The 25,611-nt window shown below is 43.2% G+C and overlaps 1 protein-coding gene across 1 annotated transcript in view; it reads left to right on the top strand.

Moving 5' to 3' along the window:
- The window catches only part of VAMP2 (vesicle associated membrane protein 2), a 62,497-nt gene that overhangs the window by 27,579 nt on the left and 9,307 nt on the right, over positions 1-25,611 (top strand). Inside the window, exons 2-4 of the mRNA XM_083868363.1 lie at positions 17,458-17,575; positions 21,923-22,081; positions 24,010-24,061. Coding sequence (XP_083724489.1) covers positions 17,458-17,575; positions 21,923-22,081; positions 24,010-24,061 — 329 coding nt within the window. The remainder of the gene's footprint in view (positions 1-17,457; positions 17,576-21,922; positions 22,082-24,009; positions 24,062-25,611) is intronic.

Below are 25,611 nucleotides of genomic sequence, written 5' to 3'. Positions count from 1 at the left end.
ACTGATGGGGCTACTGGAGCATAAGGAACTTTTATAAAAGAAAATTCTGGTATTTTTTTGTATCAGTGTGTTCATTTGCATACACTAGATTTCATCTATATTGAACTGGCTTCAAACAGTAACCATTTTGAGAGAAAATTAGATCACAGCCCTGATCTTTGTGCCAGTTTTATTGCCTTTAGCCCACACCATAACCCAGATAACTGAAGATTAACAAAATGAAAAGGATCAAAAAAATAAAAAGGGAAAAAAAGAAGTTTATGTTCTTTCAGCTAGTGAAGATCAGTTATTACAGGAGCCTGAAACCTGCCAATTCTGAAATCTTGTAAGAATTAATAGAAGGTGCAATCAATACTACCTAGGAACTGGAGATAACACTTCCTTCTGAAAACTGACTTGAGTGCAATACTGTGTTTTGGTATTTTGTGTACATTGCACTGAAGATAGATTTTAGTTATTAACTATTATGAACATGTAACATAAATGATTTTCCATATGTTTTACTAAACTAATTTCTATCTGAAAGCAGCCTGATGCAAATTAAGCAATATATGAATTTAAACAAGCACAATGTAGAAAACAACAAATTACATTTGTCTCTTTTTACCATATATTGTTAATATCTGTATAAATAGTAAGAGAGGCTTTTTATTATTGCTCTGACCTGTATTTGCTTTCATTCTCTAATGAAAATAAATCTCATTTAGTATAAAGACTACAATTATTTTTGTATCAGCAAATGAGAAATAACCGTTTTCTTAGAAAAAACAGATAGCATGGGACTAAAATTGGCTGAAGTTACAGGTCAGTCTGTGACAATTACCTCAAAAGGTGATTTACTTTAGAGTTGGTTTGGGGTTTTTTTTCAGTGCTCTGCATGTAAGTATATAAATTTGTAGATGTGAAGATGAGACTGGTCAGGTGGGATCTAAAGGCATGGCCTAAAGTTCCCCATCAGTAACCTGCATTAATTCTGTACTGCTGGACAATGTGGACAGAGATTGAGATCTACCTTATTATTGTATCCAGCAGTAAAGTGTCCAGAAATGGAAATGTTTCTAAATTAATACAACATCATAGATGTTAAAAATGAAGATGTGACAAATAAAAATATTCCTCTGTTCTTGGTAGGAAAGGAAATTCAAGAACCTCACAGTCATAACACAGATAGTAAATAGTGTTTATGAAAAGATTTTCAAGATGTAGGTAGGTAAATCCAAGGGCTTAAAATGATTAAAGAATGTTCTTTAAAATATCCCTGTAGATCAAAATTTCCTCTAACCCTTAAGTGAGTAAGCAACATTCATTTGGCTTGAATGGAAGGTACTGGAGAAGATAAATCAGTTGGTCATTACTAACTTAACAAATGTTGATCAAATTAAAGATGATGTTGTAGGGCTCTCTCCTTTTCCTCTGTGTTCATATTTAGCACACCAGATGGTTAATGCAGTCATAGTAAACTAGTGGGAATATTTAATTAAATGTGTTCCCAGGACATTAAATGCAGAGTATTATCCTTTGGCTGGTGATCAGAGTAAATATTTGGTAATAAGGGAGAGTCCTTGTAGAATATTGTTGGTAATAGATGAAAAGCACATTTGAGAAAAGAGCTGTGTTCAAAGCAGAACTTTCTTCAAAAAATGAAGATATCTCAAATGCTAATTCCTTTTATATGTGGGGTTTTGTTCTACCACAAATTCACTATTACTCATTCCACAGTTGTTACAAATAGCACGAGGAAGAATTTGAAATTTGATAGTCCTGGAATGGAACTAGTCTAAGTTTGTCTGTAGCCATTTACTTGTCAATAGTCACATTTCTACTGAATACTGAAGGGCTCAGAGAGAGTAAAAGCACAATGAAGAGCAACATCTCTGTTCAAGCAGTGATGCTTCCCTTGTAAGTAAAGGAAGCCTGTTTGCTCTTGTTGAGAGCTAATTCTACTCCCTCTGTGAGGTCTCAGGGGGCTGAAAACATCTTTCTGTAGCCTGAAAATCCCTGCAGCCATAGTATGCAAATGTCCACTAGCCCAGCAGAGATCCTCCTCTGTCAATCAGCTAATTCTCTTCTTCAGCCTAACCAGCTTTATGATATCATGGCTTTCTTTACTCCCATTGAGCAGCTTTTTTTAGTTCCCCTGTGGAAGTGAGATTAGTAGAACGAAAACAAGGATAAACCTAGCCTATTAAAATAGGCTGGTTAATAATGGGAAGGGAAAAGATGAGCTAGAAAACTAGGTACAGTTAGTGGGCAGCTGAACTGAAAAGCAAATTACCCTTTTTGAGCATCTCAGAGGTGGGAGGTCATGATCTCTAGCCAGGGTTGTCTTTTGAAAAGTCCTCTCACCCTGCAGGGAGAGAACATCATTACCTACCTGTAAGAAGAATGAGAACCTGAAAAAACACTTAATTTTCTGGAGGTGCTAAAAGTTTCTCTACACCTCTCCTGATAGAATTAGTGTGTGGTTTTCAAAGAGTAACAGGGCCTGCCATTTGATACTATCCCATTTCGCCATGGGAAAACCAAAAAATTTGGTAGGAGGTGCTGGGATGGATAATTAACATCTCTTTCCTGGACACAAAGAGAAACATGACTGTCCACCCACAACTGTGGTAGGCCCACGCTGTTGTTAAGTTTGTACAGGTAAGGACTCGAGTCTGGAAGGCTCAAAATCTTTTGGAGTACAAATATCAATTTCTTCGAGAGGAGACAGGAGAATAGATGAGCACAGAATTTTGGTCTGCTCTGTTTATCAGACTGGATTTTCTTAGGGTTGTGTCAAACCTCACATAGCCACACTGATTGGTAAGAAAGCTTTTTTAGCTAGTCCTGGCTGAATTGGCCTCGTGCAGAAATAAAATCCCATGTGGTAGCATCTGACTAACAAAGCTGGAAACCTGCAACTTCCTCCAGAACGCAGAAGACTCCAAGTATTGTCAGTAAAAATCCCTCTCTGCAAACTATCCATGGGGAAATTGGTTTAGCTGTTACTGCATAGGAATAAACAAAGCAAGTCCAAAACTAGCAGCAGACCCCCAGGGCTGTAGAGCTCCTTTATTTCCTTAGAGATCCTCGTGCCTCAGTGCTTTCCAGAGCATCTCAATTCACAGAGGAATGTTCTCTGCACTAGGGACAATGTGAGACGGATTTGTTTCTGCAGCTGCTCTTTGGGCCACAATCTTCACTGACAAGCATACCCATTAAAGTAGTGTAGAAATTTGCATTTGTAGCTAATTTTAATAATTGTTTTAGATTTAAATCCCAAGAGTACAAAGCTAAGGAAGTGTTCTGATTTATTTTACAGTTAAACAAAGGTGTGTTTGTGGTGTGTTTTTCAAATGCCATGGAAACCCCAGACTGTCAGGTTCTACTTCCACAGTGAAGCCCTGATGGGCAGGTGCCTTTTGAAGGTGTCCATATGGGAAAAGTGTCTTAAATATACCTAAGTTACAACAGTAAATATGTACTACACACATATGATACCTGAACAGTAAAAACCAAAACTAAACCAAAACTAAAAGGGAAGAGAGGCAGCACATTTTTGTTTCATTTGAGCAACAGGGAAAGGGTTTGAGGAAAGAGGACGCAGACTGGGGCTCCTCAAAAATTGTCTGCTTTGTTTCATTTTTGGCCGGGATCATTATTCAGATCTGCTGCATTGATGTACATTCACTGCCCCTCCCCTGAGCTTTGCCAGCTGATACCCCCTAAAGCTGTGTGATGTGATTCTCACTTTCCATGTGCTATCAGCTTTAGCTGTGTTTCTCACTGTTTAAGTCTGAGGGGTAGAAAATAACTCCTGCAGTTAGAAATAGGTTGTGAGCTTTGACTTGAGTCAGAGGTGGAGAGGAGCAGAAGGAGGACAGTGAAGAGGGCTGGGCTGCTCTGCCACAGGCTTTCTGTGGCATGGAGAAGTCCCTTCATCTCCCTGGACCTGCTTCCAGCCATATGTAGGAATAACAGCTTTTCCTTAGCTTAGTGCACTGTTGTTAGGATAAAGACTTTGAAGGGATCAGGTCCTGTAGTTGGAGACTTTAAAAAGCACTTTGGATGGATAAAAGAAGATGCTGAAAGCAGCCTTGGAGGTCCTCATGTAAACTACACCAAGGCACAGTGGTGGCCTGGCATCCTCCTGGTATTTGCTTCATGCATCTCCCTTCCCTAGCCTGACTAATGAAAAAATTCTGCTGTGTAGCTCACACAAAAACATAAAAGCAAAAAGAAAATGAACAAAAATGAAAGTGTGTGTCAGATGGTTTCCCGAAATATTAGATACACAATCCTTAATGTTTTTCAGCCAGTGCTGAAACGCAAAACAGTAAAACTGGCTATCTCCAATTCTCTTTTAATTAAGAGTTGCAGCTGCCTTTAACTGTCAGATCTAAATAGCAAGTTGCTTCCAAAACATCTCAGTGAGATGACAAATCTCTTAGTCATGAATTTGACCTACCAGTTTCAGGCCCAACTGGAAGAACTGAGGATGTCTGAGTCAGCTGAGACCATTTTGCTGAATCACTCAGAAAGTCCCTGAACGTTTCTTCCAAGGTGGCTGCAAACACAGAGCCTGCACTGCTTTCAGTCTCTTGGGTTGCTGGTGTGCTGACTGATCCAGATCTGGTTTGTGCTCTGATGTCACAGAGTGGTTGCGATTTAAGAGTATTTGCTAGGGATTCATACCCTTTTCCACCAAAAATAATAGAATTTTGTTCCTCTTTCAAAATTAATCTGACTTGTTCTTAGGAATGGCTGTTCTCAGCACTAATGGTAATTTTTTCCTTTTCCTGAACAAAGGTGATGGCTAGTGATGGAGCTTTTATTTGGATTTTGCATTCTTTTTTAGCCCCTCAAAATCATGGCAGATCATGAAAAATTATACTTTAAAGTTGTGATGCTTCATGTATTTCACAAGAAAGCTTCTATAACATAGTGCTAATATTTTTGCATAAATTTCTTTGAATAATGCTCCTGAGAAATTATAAACTGATATGACATGGTACAGAGGCAATAATAGAAGAATTATGTAAATGCAGGAAGAATTATGTAAATGTAGGCTGGACTTTAATTCTAGAATTTTTGCTCTATGATATGGCAGAGAATCTGTGCTTTCAAGTGATGCAGGCCTTCAGTTCCCTCCTTTACCAGAAAACTTAGATTAGATTTTAGGTAATTAATTGAGATGTGCATGTTAATTACAAGCTTGCTGTGCCTTATCCTGACTATTGTAATCCCTCTTTGGTGATTGCAGGAACTCCTGCTGGATGGTGAGGGCAACTGTAAAAACACCCCATTCTTCCCATCATTTCCTCCCTTGTGCAGGGAGCAGAGAAGCCCCAGAAAATGCAGTGGAAACCAAATTAGATGGCAGCAAGAATGCTGGAAGAGAGCAACCTTGAAAGTGTTTAGGCATTTAGGCATACATCTACTGTATGTCAAGTCATTTTAAGGACACCTTGGGAGGTGCAAAAACAGATGAGAATCACTAGGCAGAAAAAATACATGGCAGAGCTCCAAACTTTGGGGTTATCTCATAGCTCTGACCAAGAACATCACTGAATTTATAAGCTCTGCTTACAGCAAAGCACGTGGCAGGGAAAAACTCTTCTCACATACTCCTCTTCTGTAGGCTCTGGCATTCCAACAGTGGATAACTCAAGAGAGGAGTTCTCTTGATGTTTGTAGTAGTGACACAATGTTTCCACAGAAAAAATTCTGCTTGTGTTGATTGGGAAAATGCCTGTTTACTTCCTTAACTGCAAAGAAGTTTTATGATTTCAATTTTAGCTCTGTTGTTGTAACAGGATCTCCCTTTGAAGCTGTTGATGCTCCAGGGAGATCTTGTTTTGTGTTGTGTGTGATGTACATTATAGTCAGATTTTGATCCTTTGTGACAACTCAAAATAAATCCTGTTGGGATGCTGGCCCATGGCCATCAATGGAGTGATTCCCTTGCAGGTGGCAGCAGCATCTGTTTTTTATGTTTTTAGTAGTGGCTGTGAAGTCCTCAAAGGATGAGCAAGTAGTCCACAGCTCAGTTTCTTCTCTTTCAGCTCGAGCTTGCTAATGACATTCTCACCCCCAGTTAAAAAGTGAAGAGTGAGCTGCAGCAGGTCTGCAAACAGCTGTTCCATCTCTGGGAGCTTCTGAGGGTCAGTGCTCTCCACAGGGATCTCAGCCCTCAGGCAATACTGTCAAACTGAATTCTGTAGCTTAAGGTACCTTTGGGGTGCTAACTTCAGTGCCCCTAGGCGTTTTGACAGTGTATTAATGAGGCCATAATTCCAGCAGCATTAATCAGACCCCAGGATGTAGAAGGGAATGACTCACAGAGAAACACTGTGTTCTCTCAGTCTGTCACTGTGGGGTGGCATTGGTAATGCATGAGTGGGATTTGTGATATTTTTCAGTTCACATGCTCGGGGATTTCCTCTGCAGCTTCAGGGAGGGTTTTATTTCCCTGTGGGAAGGAGGGAGAGGGGTCCCCGATGGGAGAGGTGAGGTCTCACAGGTTAGTGTGGGAGTGAAGGATGACTAGCTGAGGTCCAGGGACCCTGTTCAGGCTGGTGGGGTGATTTGACCACACAAACTAATCCTCTGAGACAGATCAGATCTGTTGTTGGATTTTCAGGATGCTTTGTTTTGTCCTTTGTCATAGAGCAAACTGGAGAAAGCCAGTGTTGAAGCTTAAGAGCTTCTCTGCAGAAGATGAGGGCTCTGCTCACAGCAGTGCTGCAAATACTCCTCCAGGGGCTGTGGATATGCTGTCGCTGCCTTGGTGGGGCATTTGGTGACCAGGACTGGGGAGGATCAGCATTGCTGGATACCAGAGATGACTGACCCCATGCTCTGTGCAATTCTCACCCCCACTTCCTCCTCTGCTTCTTTTTCCTCCTCTTCTGTTTGTGATGGATGTTTTCCCTTCTGTTTGTGTTTGTTTCCTTCTGTTTGTGTTTGCTTGGTGAAGTCCAAACACGAGAAGCAGGGCAGTGCTTTCCTCAGAGAGGCAGGACAGGGTCACAGCCCATCTCTCAGTGCATTATCACTAAGTACCCAGAGCAGAGTGTGCTCCCCAGGTGGGACATTAGCTCTGCCCTGCTAGCTAGGCCTATGATCAGTTTGGCCATTAGCCTAACTTAGGGCAGATAATGTGAATTGTTTGCCATTTAGAAAAGCAGCAAGGGAGGTGGAAGAGTTTGATAAAGTCCCATTGAGAAATGGAGTAAAAACTGATTATGGTATGAGAAGGAATGGAACAGTAGAGTTGTTCCAGGAATGGAAAATATGGATTGAAACAACGGAAGAGTTCGAAGAAGAAGAAGAAGGTACTTTGAAACTTCAAAAGTTCTTTGAAGTGATAGGTACTGTTATAAATGCAATGGCAAATATCGGATTAACAAAGAAACAATTTATTAATAACACGATACCAATCACCAATAAAAGAGAAAACCACAAAATAGGATATTAGCAGCGCCGCGCCAGGTGGATGAGGGGGTCTGCACACCAGGATACAGGTCGCACAAATCCACCCCGAACGATTCTCAGTCCACCGTTTTATAGGATTTTTCTGCCCTGAGGCAGTCCAGGTGTCCAGGATGGGCCAAATAGTCCAAATTTCTTCTCGATGGCCTTCCCGGATTTGCCAAGTCCCGTTGATCCGTTCCGGGAAGGTCTTTTTCTTTATGCCAATTGTACCAGCCAGTCTTATGTTGATTCAGGTATGCATATCGTGCCAGGGCGTTGATGAATTCTGCTTCGCTGTTCAAGAAGGAATTCTCCTTGCATTGGAAAGGGTGCTATTCTTATTGGGGCTGGCTAGCGTCTTTGTTTGGTCTGATGGTCCTTGTCCTGTTTCGCAACTGGAGCCGCGGAGACTGGGGATACAGATTTCTACCTACTAGACTTTACAGTTTATTAACATCATTCTATTATACATTTGATTATTATTTTATTCACAAATTTTTACACCAGATTTATCACAGTCCCCCACCTAATAATTCATCAAATTAAAAATTCCTATTTTTGTTTATCTTGACCTTAACTCCAATTAAGGTCACAGTCTTCCCAGTCCTCTTGTGAGGATTCATCACCTTGTTGGAGTTTCTGTCCCTCTTCAAACCTCCTCAGAGCTGCCACAGCTCTCCCATTCCCTTCACCCTCCTCTAGCTTCATTAGCTTGGACACTGTTTTTCCTTGTGCGGCTTCTGGGTCTAGGGGAAGGGAGGCTATCTGCATCCCTTGGACGACTGAATTAATCAGTCGGATGAAACAGGGGATCAAACATGGGAGGAAAATAATGCCTGCAATAGAACAGGTTATGAAGAACACTAATTTCTTCCACCACTCTCCTTGCCCAAAGAGCTGATCCCACCATGAGGCTTGAAGAATTGAATTCCACTTTTGGACTGGTACATGGGCCACCTTTTAATTTCTGCGGCTAGTCCTTTGATTGTTTCCCCGTAATCGTCAATCTCAATGCAGCACTCTGACTCATTGAATCTGCCGCATACTCCTCCTTCCTCAGGCAGTAGATAATCGAGGGCGAGCCGATTTTGGTATACAAAAGCCCTCATTTGCGAATGTTGCTTGGCCAGAAGTTCTAAGGCATCCGAGGTGTGGTTTGAAACCACCTCTACTACCGCCTGCAGCTGTATCAGCCTATTGAGGAGGTAAATGGGCGTCCGATATCCCCAACTACCATCGTTTGCCCAGGTAGCCAGCCCATAATACTTAATGATTCTTTCCACGGGCCACTCCTCCTCCCCCCACTTTTGGTTGCCTCCGGCTACAGGTAGTTCTCGCCTTATTTCCCTTCTCTTCCGACTCAATGTTTCAAAGAGAGGGGCCCCTAGCAAATTACTTTTGGATCGGGGTAAAGTAAAGAAAAAGGGTCTAATCATACCTAGGGTGCAGGACCCCTTCCATTTCCTTGGGAAGTTCACTGTACGCCTTCTTCCCACATATCCAATATATTCCATCTGGCGCTTTCCAGCCAGCATTTGTCCTAGCTGGTTCATCCCAGTATTCTTTCAGGCCCACTAAGGCTTGGAACGGATTAGCCCCAGGATTCTTGTGCCAGCATAGTTCCATTGTCTCGAACCACTCACAATTCTTTTCTCGAATTTTACTCCAATATCCGGAGGGTGGTTCAGGTTGCCAGATTCTTGATTTATCATTGGAATTTATCGTTAGTGTGTTTATACATGGTGTATAACCTACTAAGTCGGTAAACTCCTTCCCTTCCCGGCTAATACATATAGTGCCAATTATTCTTTTCTCTAGAATCCATCCCTCCGGCCTTTTTATGGTTTTTGATATTTTTGAACCCTCCCATTTTAGGAGTTGTTCCGGGGCTAGTCCTTCTCCTTTCCAGGGCCACCTTTCAGCTGACTTCAATCCCCCACAGATCCAACAATTTGATAGTTCTAATTCAGTGGCTATTTCTTGCATCAACTCTATAAAGAGATTTTGGTTAGGAGCTGGAAATCCCCCATCACCATATTGTTTTTCCAGTTGCTCATATTGTTCACTGAGCGTTTTCAATATCTCCTGTTCAATCCTCCTCTTTCTGGCCTCAGCTTCCTGTCTCCTTAATTCTAGAGTTACCTGTTTCATTTTACTTTCAGGGTCCATCCCCTCCTCGTCTCTCAAGAAACAAAAGGTTTGGTCAAACTGTAAACATACACGATTATCACTCCGTTGTAATAGGTCAAAAACAATGGGTTCATTGTTAAAGGAACCTTCTTCCTCATGTTTGAGATTCCTTCCCTCCCAATACAACTTTCCACCCATGGTGCATATTCTTAATTTTGCCTTATCATAGCACAGAAGATTTACCTTGAAATAGGCGAGGAAAGTAGATTGCCTTTTTCCTCCCACCCAAACAGTTTTATTACACTGACCACACGTTTGCACTGGGGGCGGAATCTCGAGTTCACGCTTTTGTCTAACATGTGTGTTTGTTTCAGCAGAGACTCTGAACTGTCCATCCTTAGAACTTGCCCCTGAGTGTTGGCACCGGACCCTCCCTTCCAATTCACAGAGATAAAATCGAGTGCCATTGGCCCAACAATTACCTAGCTGCTTACCCGGAGGGCAGTCCTTTATTGGTCCGGTTTCGGGGGCTGTTAAGCACCACTCACACTTCACGGGGGGATTCTCCCCTAGGGGCGCCTCTGGAAGGGCCTCCTTGGTCCAGCACACGGCTAGACTCAGGACAATCAGGATTCCCCACTGATATACCCCTCTGCCTCGCCCTTCGCCCGTATGTAAACATACGACGGGGTAAACCATCTTCTCGGCAGCAAGGGTATGCTTCAGGGGCCCGTGTAGTCCTCATAGCAAACCTTCTTTTATAGGTTGCCCACCTAGATAACTTAATTGTGTCACCTCTGCACGGTACCTTGATGGTCCTCCGGCACTCAATCGCCAAGATCTCTGCTTTGGCATCCAATTTTCCTCTTATTCCCTTTTTGTAAATTTGATACCACTCAGGAGAATCTAACTCCAAAAGTCCGGCCTGAGTGGCAAGTATTAAGAGACGGCTAGTGTTCTCCTGCTCCTCAGTCAAACAGTTAGTGCAAAGACCCCTTGGTCGATTCCCTCCCCAACAATGGGTGACCCAAACTTGTTTACAATACACGCATTCAAAATGAATAAAAGGGAAACATTCACAGTCTGGGGTGATACAACTTATCTGACTTGTCATTTAGGTTGACGCCGAAGCTTGATTTTCAGTTCTCCTGGAGGGGTGGTGACCTTCCAATCCGAGGTTCTCGAGTCCTCGATCTTTTTCACCCTTGACGAGTGAGTCCAGCCTTTCTCTGCAGTTCGGACTGCAGTGTCAGTGGTGAGCAGTACTAGGAATGGTCCTTCCCAATGCCGGGCAAGAGGAAGTTCCTTCCAAGTCTTGATTAGTACTTTGTCTCCCGGCTGAATCTGGTGAATTGCAAATCCAAGAGGGGCACTTTGGGGAATAAGTTCATGCCTTCGGAGCTCCTGTAAATTTTTGTTTATAGTAATAAGATAAGGTTGTAATTGCACATCCTCGACTCAGGGATGTCCCACCGGCATTCTGTGCTTGTATGGCATTCCATACAACATTTCAAAGGGGGACAGCCCCGTCTCGGAGTGTGGCATGGTTCTCACATTAAGCAGAGCAAGGGGGAGGCATTTCACCCAACACATTTTTATCTCCAACATGAGCTTTGCCAGTTGTGATTTCAAGGTTTGATTCATTCTCTCCACCTGTCCCGAACTTTGAGGATGCCAGGGGGTGTGATATTGCCATCTGATTCCCAAAGCCTCTGTTAATTGTTTTATGACTTTTGACGTAAAATGTGTCCCTTGGTCCGAATCAATACAATCAACAATTCCATATCTAGGAACTATTTCCTCTAATAATACTTTGGAAACTGTTTGGGCCGTAGCTTTTGCCCTTGGATATGCCTCCACCCAATGTGTTAATTTGTCCACTATTACCAATAGGTATTTGTATCTCCCAACCTTTGGTAAGTTGGTGAAATCCACTTGGATCCTTTCAAACGGTCTATATGAAAGGGGACGACCTCCCCAGGCCGTTTGTCTGGATCTCGATTGATTCACCTTCTGGCAAATCACACACCCTTGCACCTCTTGTTTAGCTAATTCAAAAATTCCCTTGCATCCAAAAAACCTCAAGAACTGATCTGCCAACGCCCGTGTTCCCCAGTGAGTCTGTTCATGCAGTCGTTTCAGGATTCCTCTGGCTGCGTTCTTTGGAACCAATTCCCTCTCAGCGGGTAATTTCCATTTTCCCATCTCCAAGACCCCTCCCATCTTTTTGAATCCCTCAATGTCCCTCTCGGAGGGGCATATTTGGACTTCGGGGTTCTCTTCCCCGATCACCTCGGGGACGCTCACCGTGAGCAGTGCTGCCCTCTTTGCCTCCTGATCAGCTAGGTTATTACCGCGGGTTTGGAATTGTAGTCCTGCCTGGTGTCCTTTCACATGGACTACCGCGATCTCTTTGGGTTCCCTAATTGCCTCTAAGATTTGCCTAATTATTTCCCCGTGGATCAGACTCTTTCCCTTCGTGTTTATCAATCCTCTCTCTTCCCATATTTTCCCAAATGTGTGAACCACCCCAAACGCGTAACGGGAATCTGTGAACACGGTCCCCCTTTTCCCTTTCAACCTTCTGAGAGCCCTTAGGAGAGCATAAAGCTTGCAAGCTTGGGCCGACCATTCGGGTCTCAGGGGGCCTGATTCCACCACCTTTCCCGTTCCACCATCCACCACTGCATAACCCGACTTTCTCTTCCCTTCTGCTACCTTTGCAGACCCATCCACAAACCATTTCTCTCCCCCCTCCAATTTCTGATCCTCCAAATCTGGCCTTACTTTTGTCTGAAGTTCCACGATCTCAGCACAATCATGCAACAATTTCTCGGAGGTGTCTCCAAACATGAATTGAGCAGGGTTCTGTGCAGAGGTGGTTTTTAACTCTAGACCGGGGGAGCTAATCAGGATGGCCTCATACTTCAGAAGCCGAGAGTCAGTCAACCACTTCTCTGCCTTTTGTTGCAGAATACTTCTCACATCATGAGGAGTGTAAACCACCAAAGAGGCCCCAAAGGTAACTTTCCTCGCCTCCTCCACCAGAAGCGCCACTGCTACTATTGCCTGTAAGCACGTAGGCCATCCCCGGCTCACAGGGTCCAGGATTTTTGACAGAAGACCTATGGGTTTTCTTTTTCCTGCCCATTCCTGAGTCAGGACTCCTTGTGCTGTTTGCTCACTAACATCTACAAACAACTGGAATTCTTTATTTACATCCGGGAGGGTCAGTACTGGAGCAGTCATGAGAACGTCTTTTAATTTCTGAAAGTCTGATTCATCCTGATCAGTCCACTTTACTCTATCAGTGTTTAACCTTTCATAAAGAAATTTTACCTTCTCACTGAAGCCTTCAATCCATTGCCTACAATATCCCAGGAGCCCCAAAACTTGACGTATTTGTCTTTTAGTTTTCGGAGCAGGTAATGCTATAATTCCCGCCACCCTCTCAGGGTCCAATTTCTTTTTCCCTTTTGTTAGCCAATGACCCAAATACTTTACCTCGGGCTCCGTGAACTGCAGCTTGGATTTAGAAACTTTCAAAACCCTTATCTCCAATGAAATTCAGCAAAGCCACAGTACATTCCCTCACACTTTCCTCAGTAGGTCCAGCTATTAGCAGATCATCTACATACTGCAAAAGTTTTGTCCCTTCCCTCGGGGTGAATTGAGTCAATAGTTGTTCCAAAGCCTGTCCAAACAGATTAGAGAATTCCACAAATCCTTGGGGAAGCACTGTCCATCTTAACTGTTGCTTCCTGTTGGTATCGGGGTCCTCCCACTGAAAAGCAAAGTTATCTCTACTTTTCTCATCCAAGGGGCAAGTCCAAAAAGCATCCTTTAAGTCAATCACACTATACCATACGTCCTCAGGTGTGAGTCGATTCAGTAAAGTATACGGATTGGCGACCACCGGAAATCTAGTCCTGGTTCGAGCATTCACTGCTCTTAAGTCCTGAACTAGTCGGTAACGTCCATCTGCCTTCTCACAGCCAGTATGGGAGTATTATGGGGGGACATACATGGTTCTAGGGTTCCTCCCTTCAAGAGGTCATCGATTACCTGTTTCAACCCCTTTCTCCCTTCCAGGGGGATGGGATACTGTTTGACCCGTATAGGGTCCTCGGGGTTCTCAATTGCGATGTGAATGGCGTCAATTTCTAGTCTCCCCACCTCTCCTTTAGAGTGCCATACTTCCGGATTAATGTCTGCTTCATCTTTTTCGGTGAGCTTAAACATTTTTACCACCAGATCGGAACTTTTTACAATGATGCTAATTCCTAGGGCAATGTCATATCTCTCCCTAACAAATTGTAATCAGCTTCCTCTACTAACAACAAGTTTCCCAAACAGACTTTGTTTTCCGACTCAATCTCCACATTCTCTATCACCGGCACTCTAAAAGGGTCCCCTTTTGCACCAACCACCATAACTCTTTCCTCGCTGGCTATACAGCCCTTTGGTAAATGCTGTAAAGTGCTCCTTTCTGCCCCGGTATCTACCAGAAAAATTATCTCTTGTCGCTGGGGACCTACTTTCAATTTTACCAGGGGCTCATTAGATGTTCTGGTCCCCAAGGTGAAGAGCCCCTGACACCCCTAATCCTCTTGGAAGATTTTCTCATCTTTCATTCTTCTCTTGCAATCCCTCTGAAGGTGTCCCACCTTCTTACAGTAGTAACATTCTGGCTGTTCCTTCCTTGTGATTGGGGCCATCTTACGGGGGCCCTGAGGCCTTCGGGGTAAGGTTTTATACTTACCCGATGCCTGCTCCTGTCTCTGGACCTCTTTCACAGCTGCTACCTCTTTCACAGCTCTTTCACAGCTGCTACCTCTTAGCCTGTACTTTTTGCTTTTCATCCTCCCTTCTCATGTACACCTTTTGTGCTTCCCTTAACAATTCTTGCAAGCTCTTATCTTGCCAGCCATCTATCTTTTCCAATTTTCTCCGGATATCCTCCCAAGATTTAGCCACAAATTGTGTCTTGAGCAACACCTCCCCTACAGGGGAGTTGGGGTCAGTCCCAGAAAATATCTGCAGACTTCGCCTCAATCGCTCAATCCATTCGGTGGGGGATTCCTCTTTCCCTTGACATTCACCAAATACTTTACTGATATTCTGACCCCTTGGGACGGCTTCCCTAATACCTTGGATTATGATATTCCTCAGGTCTATCATACTCCTTCTCCCGTCCTCTGTCTGTGCATTCCAACTTGGACTAGTGCTGGGCCACTTTTGATCACCGGGTGTCCCCTGTGGATTGTGCCTGTCCCAGTCTCTAATACCCGCCTGTTTTATCATCTCTCTCTCCTCGTTGTTAAACAAAGACCTTAGGATTGCCATAAGATCTTCATAGGTATAGATACTTCTTCTAAGAACTCATCCAACCTCTCTGCCACACCAAAAGGATCATCCAACAATCGTCCCATCTCCTTTTTAAAAGCTCTTACATCTCCTGTATTGAGGGCAACATTCACAAACCTGATAACCCCGGGGGCCGTTGGAACTTCCCTTAACGGAAGTAAACTGTGTCCCTCATTTTCACTCTCTCCCCATTCATCACCCATCATCCTAGCTTTCAAATGGGTTCTGCTAGCAGGGGGAGAACTGGTGGCTGTGGGTTGTCTCCCTTTGGCGGGCTACAGGGGTGGAACCGCCGTCTGTGCGGCTGAGGGGATTCTCTCTTTCGCTCAGGCGAACCCTGGTTGCGGCGGAAAGGATGAGTGAGGCTGTTCCCATCTTTGCGCAGACGGGATCTCAGAGGGGATTCTAGTGGTCATGACGTCCACCGATGGGGGTGCCGCCGATGGACCCAGACCAGATGGAAGAGGAAGGAGAGGGGGTGGCAGCAGGGGAACCGCCAGTGGGGACAAGGGACGGGAAGCCTGTGTTGTTACGGACATAGGGCTTTCTACTTGGGATACTTGTGCCCCCATAGGTTGGTGTTGGGGGTCCAAGGGAGCCGTAGGTACCACTTGATCCGGAGAGGGTGGTGAGTTCGGCCCATTATAAGGAGATGGGAGATGGTCTAGAGGGTCCCAGGGCTCGGTCCCAGTTCAGGGCCGCCCTTTCTGTCTTATCGGGAATAATCCTGCTCGGGTGTTCAGCCAGAGCCGAGCATATTCCTTCTCCTCAGGGTCTGAGGGGCTCTTGTTTTCTACATAGCGATTTAGTTCACTACATGTCCAATTTTCAAATGATCCTAACACCGGCCACGTAAGGTGGCTCCTCAGCTCTTCACCACCCCACACATCCATGCAATAGTACACTATCTTTTCTTTGGATTTCCCTTTTCTCTGGAGGCAATCTCCCCAATGTTCTAACATCCAACCCAGGGGACTATTTCGGGGAATTTTCATAGTTCCCTTTCCCTTACTGGAAGGGAGTTTTTCTGCTGTCTTTTTCTGGGGTTTGCTCTTTCTCTGTCCCATGTTTTTACAAGTCTTTCTTACCAAATCTCCAATTTCTCTCCAAGTCGGCTTTCTGCCTGTGCGTTGTGTCTCTGGTTTTTCTCAGGGGACTGGGGATTTTCCGATTACTCACCCCTCCAGCGAGCTGTGCCGAGGGGTCCCTGATCGGTATTCAATCTTTTCCTGGATTCTATCTGGACCCTTACCTTGGTCCGCTGGCAAAAAGGGTTTACCAATTCCCGAGCTCGACAGGACGTACACTTCCCCTTTTTGTCCACTCTGTGATCAGTCCCTGTGACTTTCCTAGTCCCAGTTTTGACGAGCAATATGAGAGAGTTCTCACACAAAATCGCTTCCTTCGCGGCCGACCGTTCCCCTCACGGGAAGACGGAAATGTGACCTTGAAGTCCACACTCACTTCGTGATCAGATCACGTCTCACACACTTGCCCGATCACCCGCTCAACCAGCAGTACTTACAGCTCCTTTTCCTGTGTGGATGTCTTCGTGCACTTAGACGTTTTATGAGCAATATCAGCCATGGCTTTTTGAAGGCCCTCTGCCTTCCCGAGCTCTCTTTGCCCCCAGATCCGTCCTTTCCCCTGTCCTTTTTGTGGTTTTCTCGTTCCTAAATTTGGTTCGGAGGTTCAGGTGGAGCCGCGGGGTCTCCCCACTCACCAGGCCGCCAAAATCAGCGGGGGTACCCTCCTGGATCGCAGGTCCCCGCAGCTTCCTCCGAATCCGAGTCACGGCACCAAATCTGTTATAAATGCAATGGCAAATATCGGATTAACAAAGAAACAATTTATTAATAACACAATATCAATCACCAATAAAAGAGAAAACCACAAAATAGATATTAGCAGCGCCGCGCCAGGTGGATGAGGGGTCTGCACACTAGGGTACAGGTCGCCCAAATCCACCCCGAACGATTCTCAGTCCACCGTTTTATAGGATTTTTCTGCCCTGAGGCAGTCCAGGTGTCCAGGATGGGCCAAATAGTCCAAATTTCTTCTCGATGGCCTTCCCGATTTGCCAAGTCCCGTTGATCCGTTCCGGGAAGGTCTTTTTCTTTATGCCAATTGTACCAGCCAGTCTTATGTTGATTCAGGTATGCATATCGTGCCAGGGCGTTGATGAATTCTGCTTCGCCATTCAAGAAGGAATTCTCCTTGCATTGGAAAGGGTGCTATTCTTATTGGGGCTGGCTAGCGTCTTTGTTTGGTCTGATGGTCCTTGTCCTGTTTCGCAACTGGAGCCGCGGAGACTGGGGATACAGATTTCTACCTACTAGACTTTACAGTTTATTAACATCATTCTATTATACATTTGATTATTATTTTATTCACAAATTTTTACACCAGATTTATCACAGGTACTTTTGACTAGTTCCAGAAAAGGGGCAGTGAACAAGTAAAGATGGTTTTGGTCACTCAGGTTCTCTGGTTTTGCTCTAGGTCTGTTCCAGCTTCTGCCCAGGGTCCCAGCAGTGCTGCAGGGACTGCAGGGCCCCCTCCTGCCACCAATGTGTCCAGCAACAAGCGGCTGCAGCAGACACAGGCCCAGGTGGATGAGGTAAGTGGCTCCAAGCCATCTGCTCAGCTTTCTCCCTTGTGCAGCTCCTACTCATCTGAAGGCAGTGGGTCCAGGAAATGAGATTTATCAAAGCAGGCAGACAGTACAAGAGAGATCCTGAATATAAACAGCCCTGTACCAGGAATAGTTCTGCAGATTAAATGTGGGCATTGGTGCCAGTTCAGGAATTCCTCCCAGTCAGTCTGGTTAGGAGGAAATGTCATAGTGGAAGCAGCTCTTGTAGTGTGTTCCCGCACTCCTAAAGGGCAGATGCTAATTTCACAGACTGTTTCACAGAGACAGACCATCAGCTTCTCACAGATAGATTAAAACCCTCAGACTTGAGCTGATGAGGGTGGTGTTCATAGCAAGAGCTCTGTTGATTAATCATCACAATTTATTCCCAAAGAAAGGCACCCACACATGGTGTCATAACAGCATCTTTAACAAAACCCCACTCCTTTTCTCCATCTTGGAGGACCATGTGCCTGTTCCAGCTTGGATCCTTGAATTGTTGTCTTGGCTGTAATGCCAGTGTCCATCCAACTGCTCTGGGAATGGGAATAGTGAGCACACCACTGCTCATGGGAGCAGTCCCCGAGGGTACCAGAAGGACAGAAGCAGCTGTAGCATTTTTTACACACCTGCTGTGTGCATTTTTGTGCTGGGTATTAAGGAAAGAATATCGTTAAACCCCTCCAAAGACTGAAGTAACTCATTGTTTACTGTCTATGGTGAAGTGCACAGAGCTTGTGTGATTCTTAAATGCCAATTTGATAAAATGCACATTAGAAAATATGTACTTACATGCATAAAGGCTACTATTTTCAAAAGGTTTGGACATGCTTTAAAGATAGTAGAGAAGACCTCAAAATATCCAACTCAAATGCATTTCTTAAGATGAGTTAAATACACCTGTCAAAATGGGCTTTGGCATTTTGAGAAGCTTTTCTTTGTTGAAAATTTGGAACAGTGACTTTCTGGTCTCCCCATTGTTGGTTCTCAGACGTGTTCACAACATCCTCTGGCTGTAAAAATGTCTAGATTAGGTTCTCTCCTTTATCTTTTTTTCCTCTTCCAGTGGCAAAAGCAATGTTACATTTTAGCTTTTGTCTTTGGTCAGAATAATGAAATAAATTTCTTGTCCTGAACATGTTACATCATGGTGTTCCTGTAATTGTTTATGTGAATGACAGCAAAAGTAACTGTCCCTAAAAGATGATAAAAATTGCCTTTTATCATCTTAAAATGAGTGATGCCTGTCAGATACATAGGGCTCTTCAAGTAAATCAATAGAGATGGCATCAGTGGGGATAGTGAACCTTTGCTCTGTGTTTTAGATACTCTGTATTCTGACTCTTTTCACTCAGACCCATGAAAATCTGGCTTTTTGTGGAGATGACAACATAATTTTGACAGTTACTCTTGCCCAGTATGAGGAGACAATGAGTACTTCTTGGATTTGAGGATTAAGTGGGTGAAATTCAGGATTCGTGGGGGTTTTGCCTTCCATTTGAGAGAGAGGCTGCAGTTTGTACAGAATCACAGAATGAACTTGGTTGGAAAAGACTTTTTGAGGTCATCTAGTTCAGCCTATGACCTAACACCTCCTCATCAACCAAACCAATGCACTGAGTGCCATATCCAGGCTTTTTTTAAACACCTCCAGGGACAGTAACTCCACTTCCTCTCTGGGCAGACCATTCCAGTGCCCAATCACTCTTTAAGGGAAGAATTTTTCATGGGTTTAGAGTTGATGGCACATGGTCAGCAGGTCCTTTTTAACAGGGAAATCCCAATATAAGAATAGCTAAGGAAAGCAAACTGGCACTTCCAGCACTATGAGGTCACTGGGGTGATGTTGGTTTGTAACATTGAGGGATCCAGTGTGGTGGTGCCCTAATGATTTTTTTCTTTTTTATATACCTTTCATGTATTCCCAATACCCTTAACATGAATATTTGTAAATTTTTAAACATAATATCTTTACATAGTCTGGTATTTTGCTAGGCCAGACAACCAAGCATCATAAAAGCCTTACAGCTGGGGACTGGAAAGCCTTGCAGTATATCTTGAGATACCAAGGTCCCCTCTAAAACATATTCTGTAAACTAAAACTAGGCCCATCTTGGATGGGAATACTTTAGAACAGAGAGACGCCATGACATTCATTTAAGCCTCTCATTGAGGCATCTTTGTAAGATATGCAAATTTGCAAGGTCTATAAATTTATATATGTGATCTACCGTGTGTGTACATTTCAGCATATTCCACCTTGATGAATTGTTCTACTGGGGTGGCTCCCTAGAACAGGGGCCAGACAAGAGGAAGAGAATAAAGTGGGTATTTATTAAAGGCCTTCAATAGATACACTTTGGGCAGTCAGAGCCTTCCAGAGGTGACACCCAAGGTGGACGATGGTCACAGGTTTTTCAGACAATTCTAAGTTTGGTCCATTTACACATCAGGGGTGAATGCTCCAATTACAGCTTCAGGTAATGAAGTAATTTACCCCCAGTTTTCTCCCCCCTGTTCACTTTTGTTAATACTTTTCAGGGCCTGAGACAGTGAAGAGTTCTTGAGTTTCAGGCCCAGAGGAATTGTTGTGTCTGAATAAAAAGAACAGCAGCTGACAGGCTGTGGAGCTTTAGTTATACCCTAATGCAGTACGGGATCTGAAGAATATAAAAGCTAAAATCCTAACGCATCAGTACTATAAAAATACTTATTAAATATCGAAGTAAAAATCCTTTTATCTCTTACCCATGTCTGGCTTTGACCTAGCCTTTCTTTGCCCTTTTTCCCGATTTTTCCCGGCTCTTTTCTTCCCCTGGCGGGCGGGGAATTCACCCGCAGGTGGCAGCAGAGCCCCGGGCAGCGCAGGAAACTTCGGCTCCGCACGAAATCACCGATATTTTTAATGCTACACCAATGCCCAGAGAGTATTTCAGCTATTCCTCCACTGGGTTTTCCCACCTGATTCCTCTAGACATCGTAGAGCTGATTTTCTAAGGCCCAGGCAAACATTTATTTATTTGACAAAAATGAAATCTCACCCGGACGAGTGTGCGCTGCAGCCCGGTTAGATTAAATAAGTAATTCTGGGGGAACAAACAAACAAAACAAAAACAAACAAAAAGCCCCACAAACAAACAACAATAAAATCCTGCAAAACTAAGAGAATGGGTAGGAAATAGCAGAGTATTTTCTTTCAGCATTTTTAAATAGTTTAACATTTTCACTATGAATCATTGTACCAAGATAAAAGTCAACTAAATACTAGCTGAGAAATCAATACTTTTAAAAATTATTATTATTTTATATGAAGTTAAGTGCTTGGGAGATTTTGATTTGAAAGGTAAGTAAGAAAATTTGGATTGACTAAAATATTTCATTTTGGTTTAGGTTTGGTAGACAAGCGAAACAATTTTTTTGGCACCTTTTGCCAATCCTGTTAAAGAATCTTCCACTACCAATTTCATCTCACTGTATTTGAATAATATATCCTTTAAATAATTCTGGATTTTTGCAGGTAATAGTTAAATTTTATTAAATATGTATAACATGGAATTTCTTATTATAGAGTATGAGAATTAAAAGACCATCAGACTCATTCACTGCAAGAAAAATTGGACACAACTTTGCTGAGATTGTGACACTGTCTGACATTTGCATTCGGGTGAATTTCTACAGGATTTCCATTTAGTTATTTCCTTGTTAGAAGAGGATTTGCATCTTACCCAATGTATAAAATACATCCATTAACAGCCCTTGCCTATTGTATGCTGGGTGTGGAATAAAGTGGCATGAGCTCTCTGCTACTTTTTGGGCTGAATTTGCTCAGGTAAAATGTTCTCCAATTTGAAGCAGGACTCCAAATCATGGCTGAGAAGTCATCTTGCCCAAAAGACCTGCAGAATGAGAATTTTTTTTGGTAAGGAAATGCATACAGTTCCCTTTAGAGTTGCCTTTACCTTGATGGTTTCTCCACTTCAGGTAAGGAAGGTATTAAATGTCCAAGGAAAATAATGGTTTGCTCTTAGTGATGTCAATCAAATTGTGGTATAGGGATCTTCATCAGGTTTCTGTATCTGTATAAAAGAAGTCAAAAACTTTAATTAAACTAATTAATTTCATGACATCTCTTTATTTTCTACCTGAAAGGGCATCCAGCACAGTGCAGCTCACAGAGTGTGGTTCCACAGGCTGGGCTTTTGAGGCACTGCCACGCATCAAAATGGCAAAAGGCTGGGCTTAGGATGAGGTGTGACATTCCAGGGTGTGAACAGATGGGTGTCCCTCAGCTTTCCTGTGGGAGGAGTCTCAGGTGGATTTGTGCCTTCCCAGGTGGTGGACATCATGAGAATGAACGTGGACAAGGTGCTGGAACGGGACCAGAAGCTGTTGGAGCTTGACAACCGCGCAGATGCATTGCAAGCAGGTGCCTCACAGTTTGAAACCAGTGCAGCCAAACTGAAGAGGAAATACTGGTGGAAAAATTGCAAGGTAAGGAATATAAATTCTTCTTGGGAATCACCTCGTGGCAGGAATTGCTTTCACTTGCATTTAGTGGGACTTTGCCTGCAGAATGGCACCTCTGAGTCATCTCTTCTCGTCAAGGTGAGAAAGAGCTGCCTTGACCTTGAGAGTCTAGAAGTCAAGCAACTTTGATCTTTACCAGAAGCTATAATTTCTTCAGTATATAAAATGTAGACACAACTTTTGATGCTTCCCCAGTGCCTTCAAATAGAGATGGGAAAGAATTCCACGTCAATTCTCTGCATGAACCACAAAACCTGATCAGATGCAGTGAATTGTAACGGTGGGAGAAAAGAAGCTTTTTCCTTGTGGGGATCATTGATTTGATTTTTCTTCAGGATGGTAAACCATAAAAAATACTCAAAACTGGATTCCACAAGCTTTTGTGAGAAGGGGGTAAATTACAGTTTCTTACAAAGTGGAGCTGGTTAGGATAGAGCAGGACTCTCATCAACCAGCTGACTTCTCTGCTGTCTTCAAAGTCTAATCCTTTCCCAAGAGCACAGGGAGCCTCACTCTCCTTTGCTTTTTCAGACCTTCTCCAGTATTTGTGGATTTTGGACCCAGAAACTTCATCTCCTCTTACTCTTCTAAGACTCATGTTTGCCTCTTCCTACTCATGCACCACCAGCACGAACACTGTGCCAAAAGCTCAGCTTCAATTTCCATTTCTCAATACCAACTTTCCTGCTGACTACTTATGTCCACCCAAAAAACCCAGCTGTTCCCAAAGGAGAATCCCACATGTATCCTTGCTAGCCTGTTGTCTTCTTTGTCTCTTCAACCCACAGCGCTATGAAATGTAAAGCAAGACAAGATATTCTGGGTAAACTACATGTAAAAACAGTTCAGAAATGAAAGGTCCAGGTTAGAAATTCAACTGAGGAGGTCCTCTGGGCCTCTTTCAGCTGTTGCCCAACTGATGCGCCTAGAAGTGCAGGAAGCAGGGCTTTTGGGAGCTACAAGCACAGATTTTGAGTTAGGTTCACACATGTGACTGCAGCCACCACAGTGATCTACACCATGCTAGATCTTCAAACCTACCCTCATTCTCCTTTCCTCATTGTCCTTTCCTGCTTTCTCCTGTCCTTCCTCTGGCTCCCAAACTCTGGAAAAAGATGGAAGAAATAAAACAAAAATATATCCTGCAAGCCAATGGCTGTCTCTGTCCTCTTTTTAGGAGGAATGAAGGCCTTGATTTGACACTCCCATGTTTATTGTTTTCAGCCTTTCTGCTCACTGGGGTAATAATGGCAACTGGGCTGCAGCATCCCTGGAGGGCTTGTTAGCTTTCAGTGAGTGTCAGGTGGGGCCTCTGAGGCAGCTCAGAGCTGCTGTGGGCTGTGCACAGCTGTCTCTGTGAGCAGGCTCCTGCTTTGCAGTGAGCTGTTCCCAGGAGAATGTGCTGGAAACCATGCTGGAAACTGTTCTGGCTGCCATGGGATTCCTATCTCAACAGCACCAGCACACAGGGCAGCACAAACAGCTGCTGGGCTTCAGACATCTCCAGCTGCCTCTTCACTGACTCCAGGAACCTGGGGAAAGGGATGAGTTGACTCTGGTATAAGGTGGGCCACATGTGAACCCAGTCACTGGAGTTGTTTTACTTTGGAAATTGAGTTTTTCTTTACTGCTGGCAATGGTTGAGGTTGGTTGCTGCATCTTTAGCTGACAGGCAAGAACTGGCCAGCTTTGACAAGAGCCTATGTCCATTGTTGATTTTAAAATCAACATTAAATTTGGAGCCGTAACAAGTCTGTTGCAGTGAGTGTTTACAAGAGTTTGATGTTTGAGGAATAAGTCACTAAGTAAAACCAAAAAAAATGGAGAGGTTAATGTCTTTCATGTGAAAACCTGACTTTCTCTTTTTCCTTCTTGTAACTTTCTTTTTATAGATGATGATCATCCTTGGTGTAGTATGCGCAGTCATTCTCATTATAATTATAAGTGAGTAATTCCTTTTCTCTTTTATTTATGATCTCAATAGCTTGTGACTTAAGAATGGCTGATACATTAAAAACCAAAGCAATGAAAAAACAGATAGAAAATATTTAAACTGGTTAATTTGTGAAATTTCCCTTCTAGTGTTATGCTTTTATAGTGAGAATTACTGCAAACTCCCTGGACACATATTGGCAGAATTTGTTGACATTTAATGTTTTTTACATTAGCATGTTATATAACTTTCCCTGGGATTAAAAGCTCTCCCTTTTTATGTTTTAAATAAATTTTTATGCAGTCTAAGAGATCTTCCTTTCATTATGATGAGTGCCACAGTCCTGGTGTTTTCTACTAGGAACAGTAATTCTTGAAATACCTCATGCCTATAAAAAGAGGATGAAGGCACACAGGCAAACAGGCATCTGATGAATTTTTAAAAAGCTTGTAGGTGCCTGGTTTCTACTATAACAGCTAGAATTTGAGATGTCAGTGTCTATGAAGATCCTTTTGCACTTCAAATGCCCAAATGTTGTTAAAAGGTGGCCCAAAGTCTCACTGATTTCATTTTTCAAAAGATCATCTCATTCCAGGCAGTTGTTTTAGGGAAGTTAGCTATGAATGGACAATAGCAGTCGTGCTGGTAGGGAATCAGGGGCCTTGTAATGACAGGAACTGAACATTTCATTTATGTAACCCTGTGTTAGCAACAGCTGTTAGGTGACATAACTGTAATATGGCATTAACTCCTGAAAGGGAGATTTCTTCAGATACACAATGCAGGTAGTAACCCAGAAGAGGTGCAGCAGCAGGCCAGACTGTGGATGCGAGTTAATTCCCAGCTCTCAAGTTACATGCCTGCTATTCAGCATGTTTCCATTTTCTTCTGTTGCTCCTGTAAAGAAGGCTTACAGGATCACCTGTAAACATGACTAAATGGAAAGAGATACATGTGACAGTTTATTAGCCTTATGAATGCTGGCACCAGAGTGACCCAGAATAATTCCAGGGTTTGGTAACACTGATACAGCAATAATGGGAAATGTTTAGATATTAACTATATTAGCTGGATACTCAAGAGGAAGACCAGCCCTTGTTCTGCAGTCTAGTGCAGCAACCAAACAAAAAAAAGATGTGCAGCCACTGAACTAATTGCGGAGTATGTATTCCTCATTGAGCATTATGTGAGTCTTAACAAGAAAATAAAAAGTGGGCAAGATAGCTCATAACTCCTCCATAGAAGTTTAGGCTGAAACTTATATAAATAAGAACATTGTTTCACTCCTAGTTTAAAATGTTGAATGCTTGTCCTGGTAAGTTTAAAAAAATAAAATTATATATATATATATATAAAGACAGTGCAGGTTTGACATGGGTTAGGTTGAGCTTAGGGTATTTAATCACAAACTTGAGTCACATTGTTCAACCCATGCTGTGGCTCACCATAATGAAATCTAGTACCAAGTCAGTGAGATTTGATTGTACCTGTTGTTCAAATTGTTTTTCCAGTTTATTTGATTCTTCTGTGATAAATGCCTAAAGGTTGCAGCTTCAGGAAG

The sequence above is a fragment of the Zosterops lateralis genome (genome assembly GCF_965231275.1).
Source record: "Zosterops lateralis genome assembly, chromosome: 10".
Taxonomy (NCBI): Eukaryota; Metazoa; Chordata; class Aves; order Passeriformes; family Zosteropidae; genus Zosterops; species Zosterops lateralis.
This window is presented reverse-complemented; position numbering and strand designations above follow the sequence as displayed.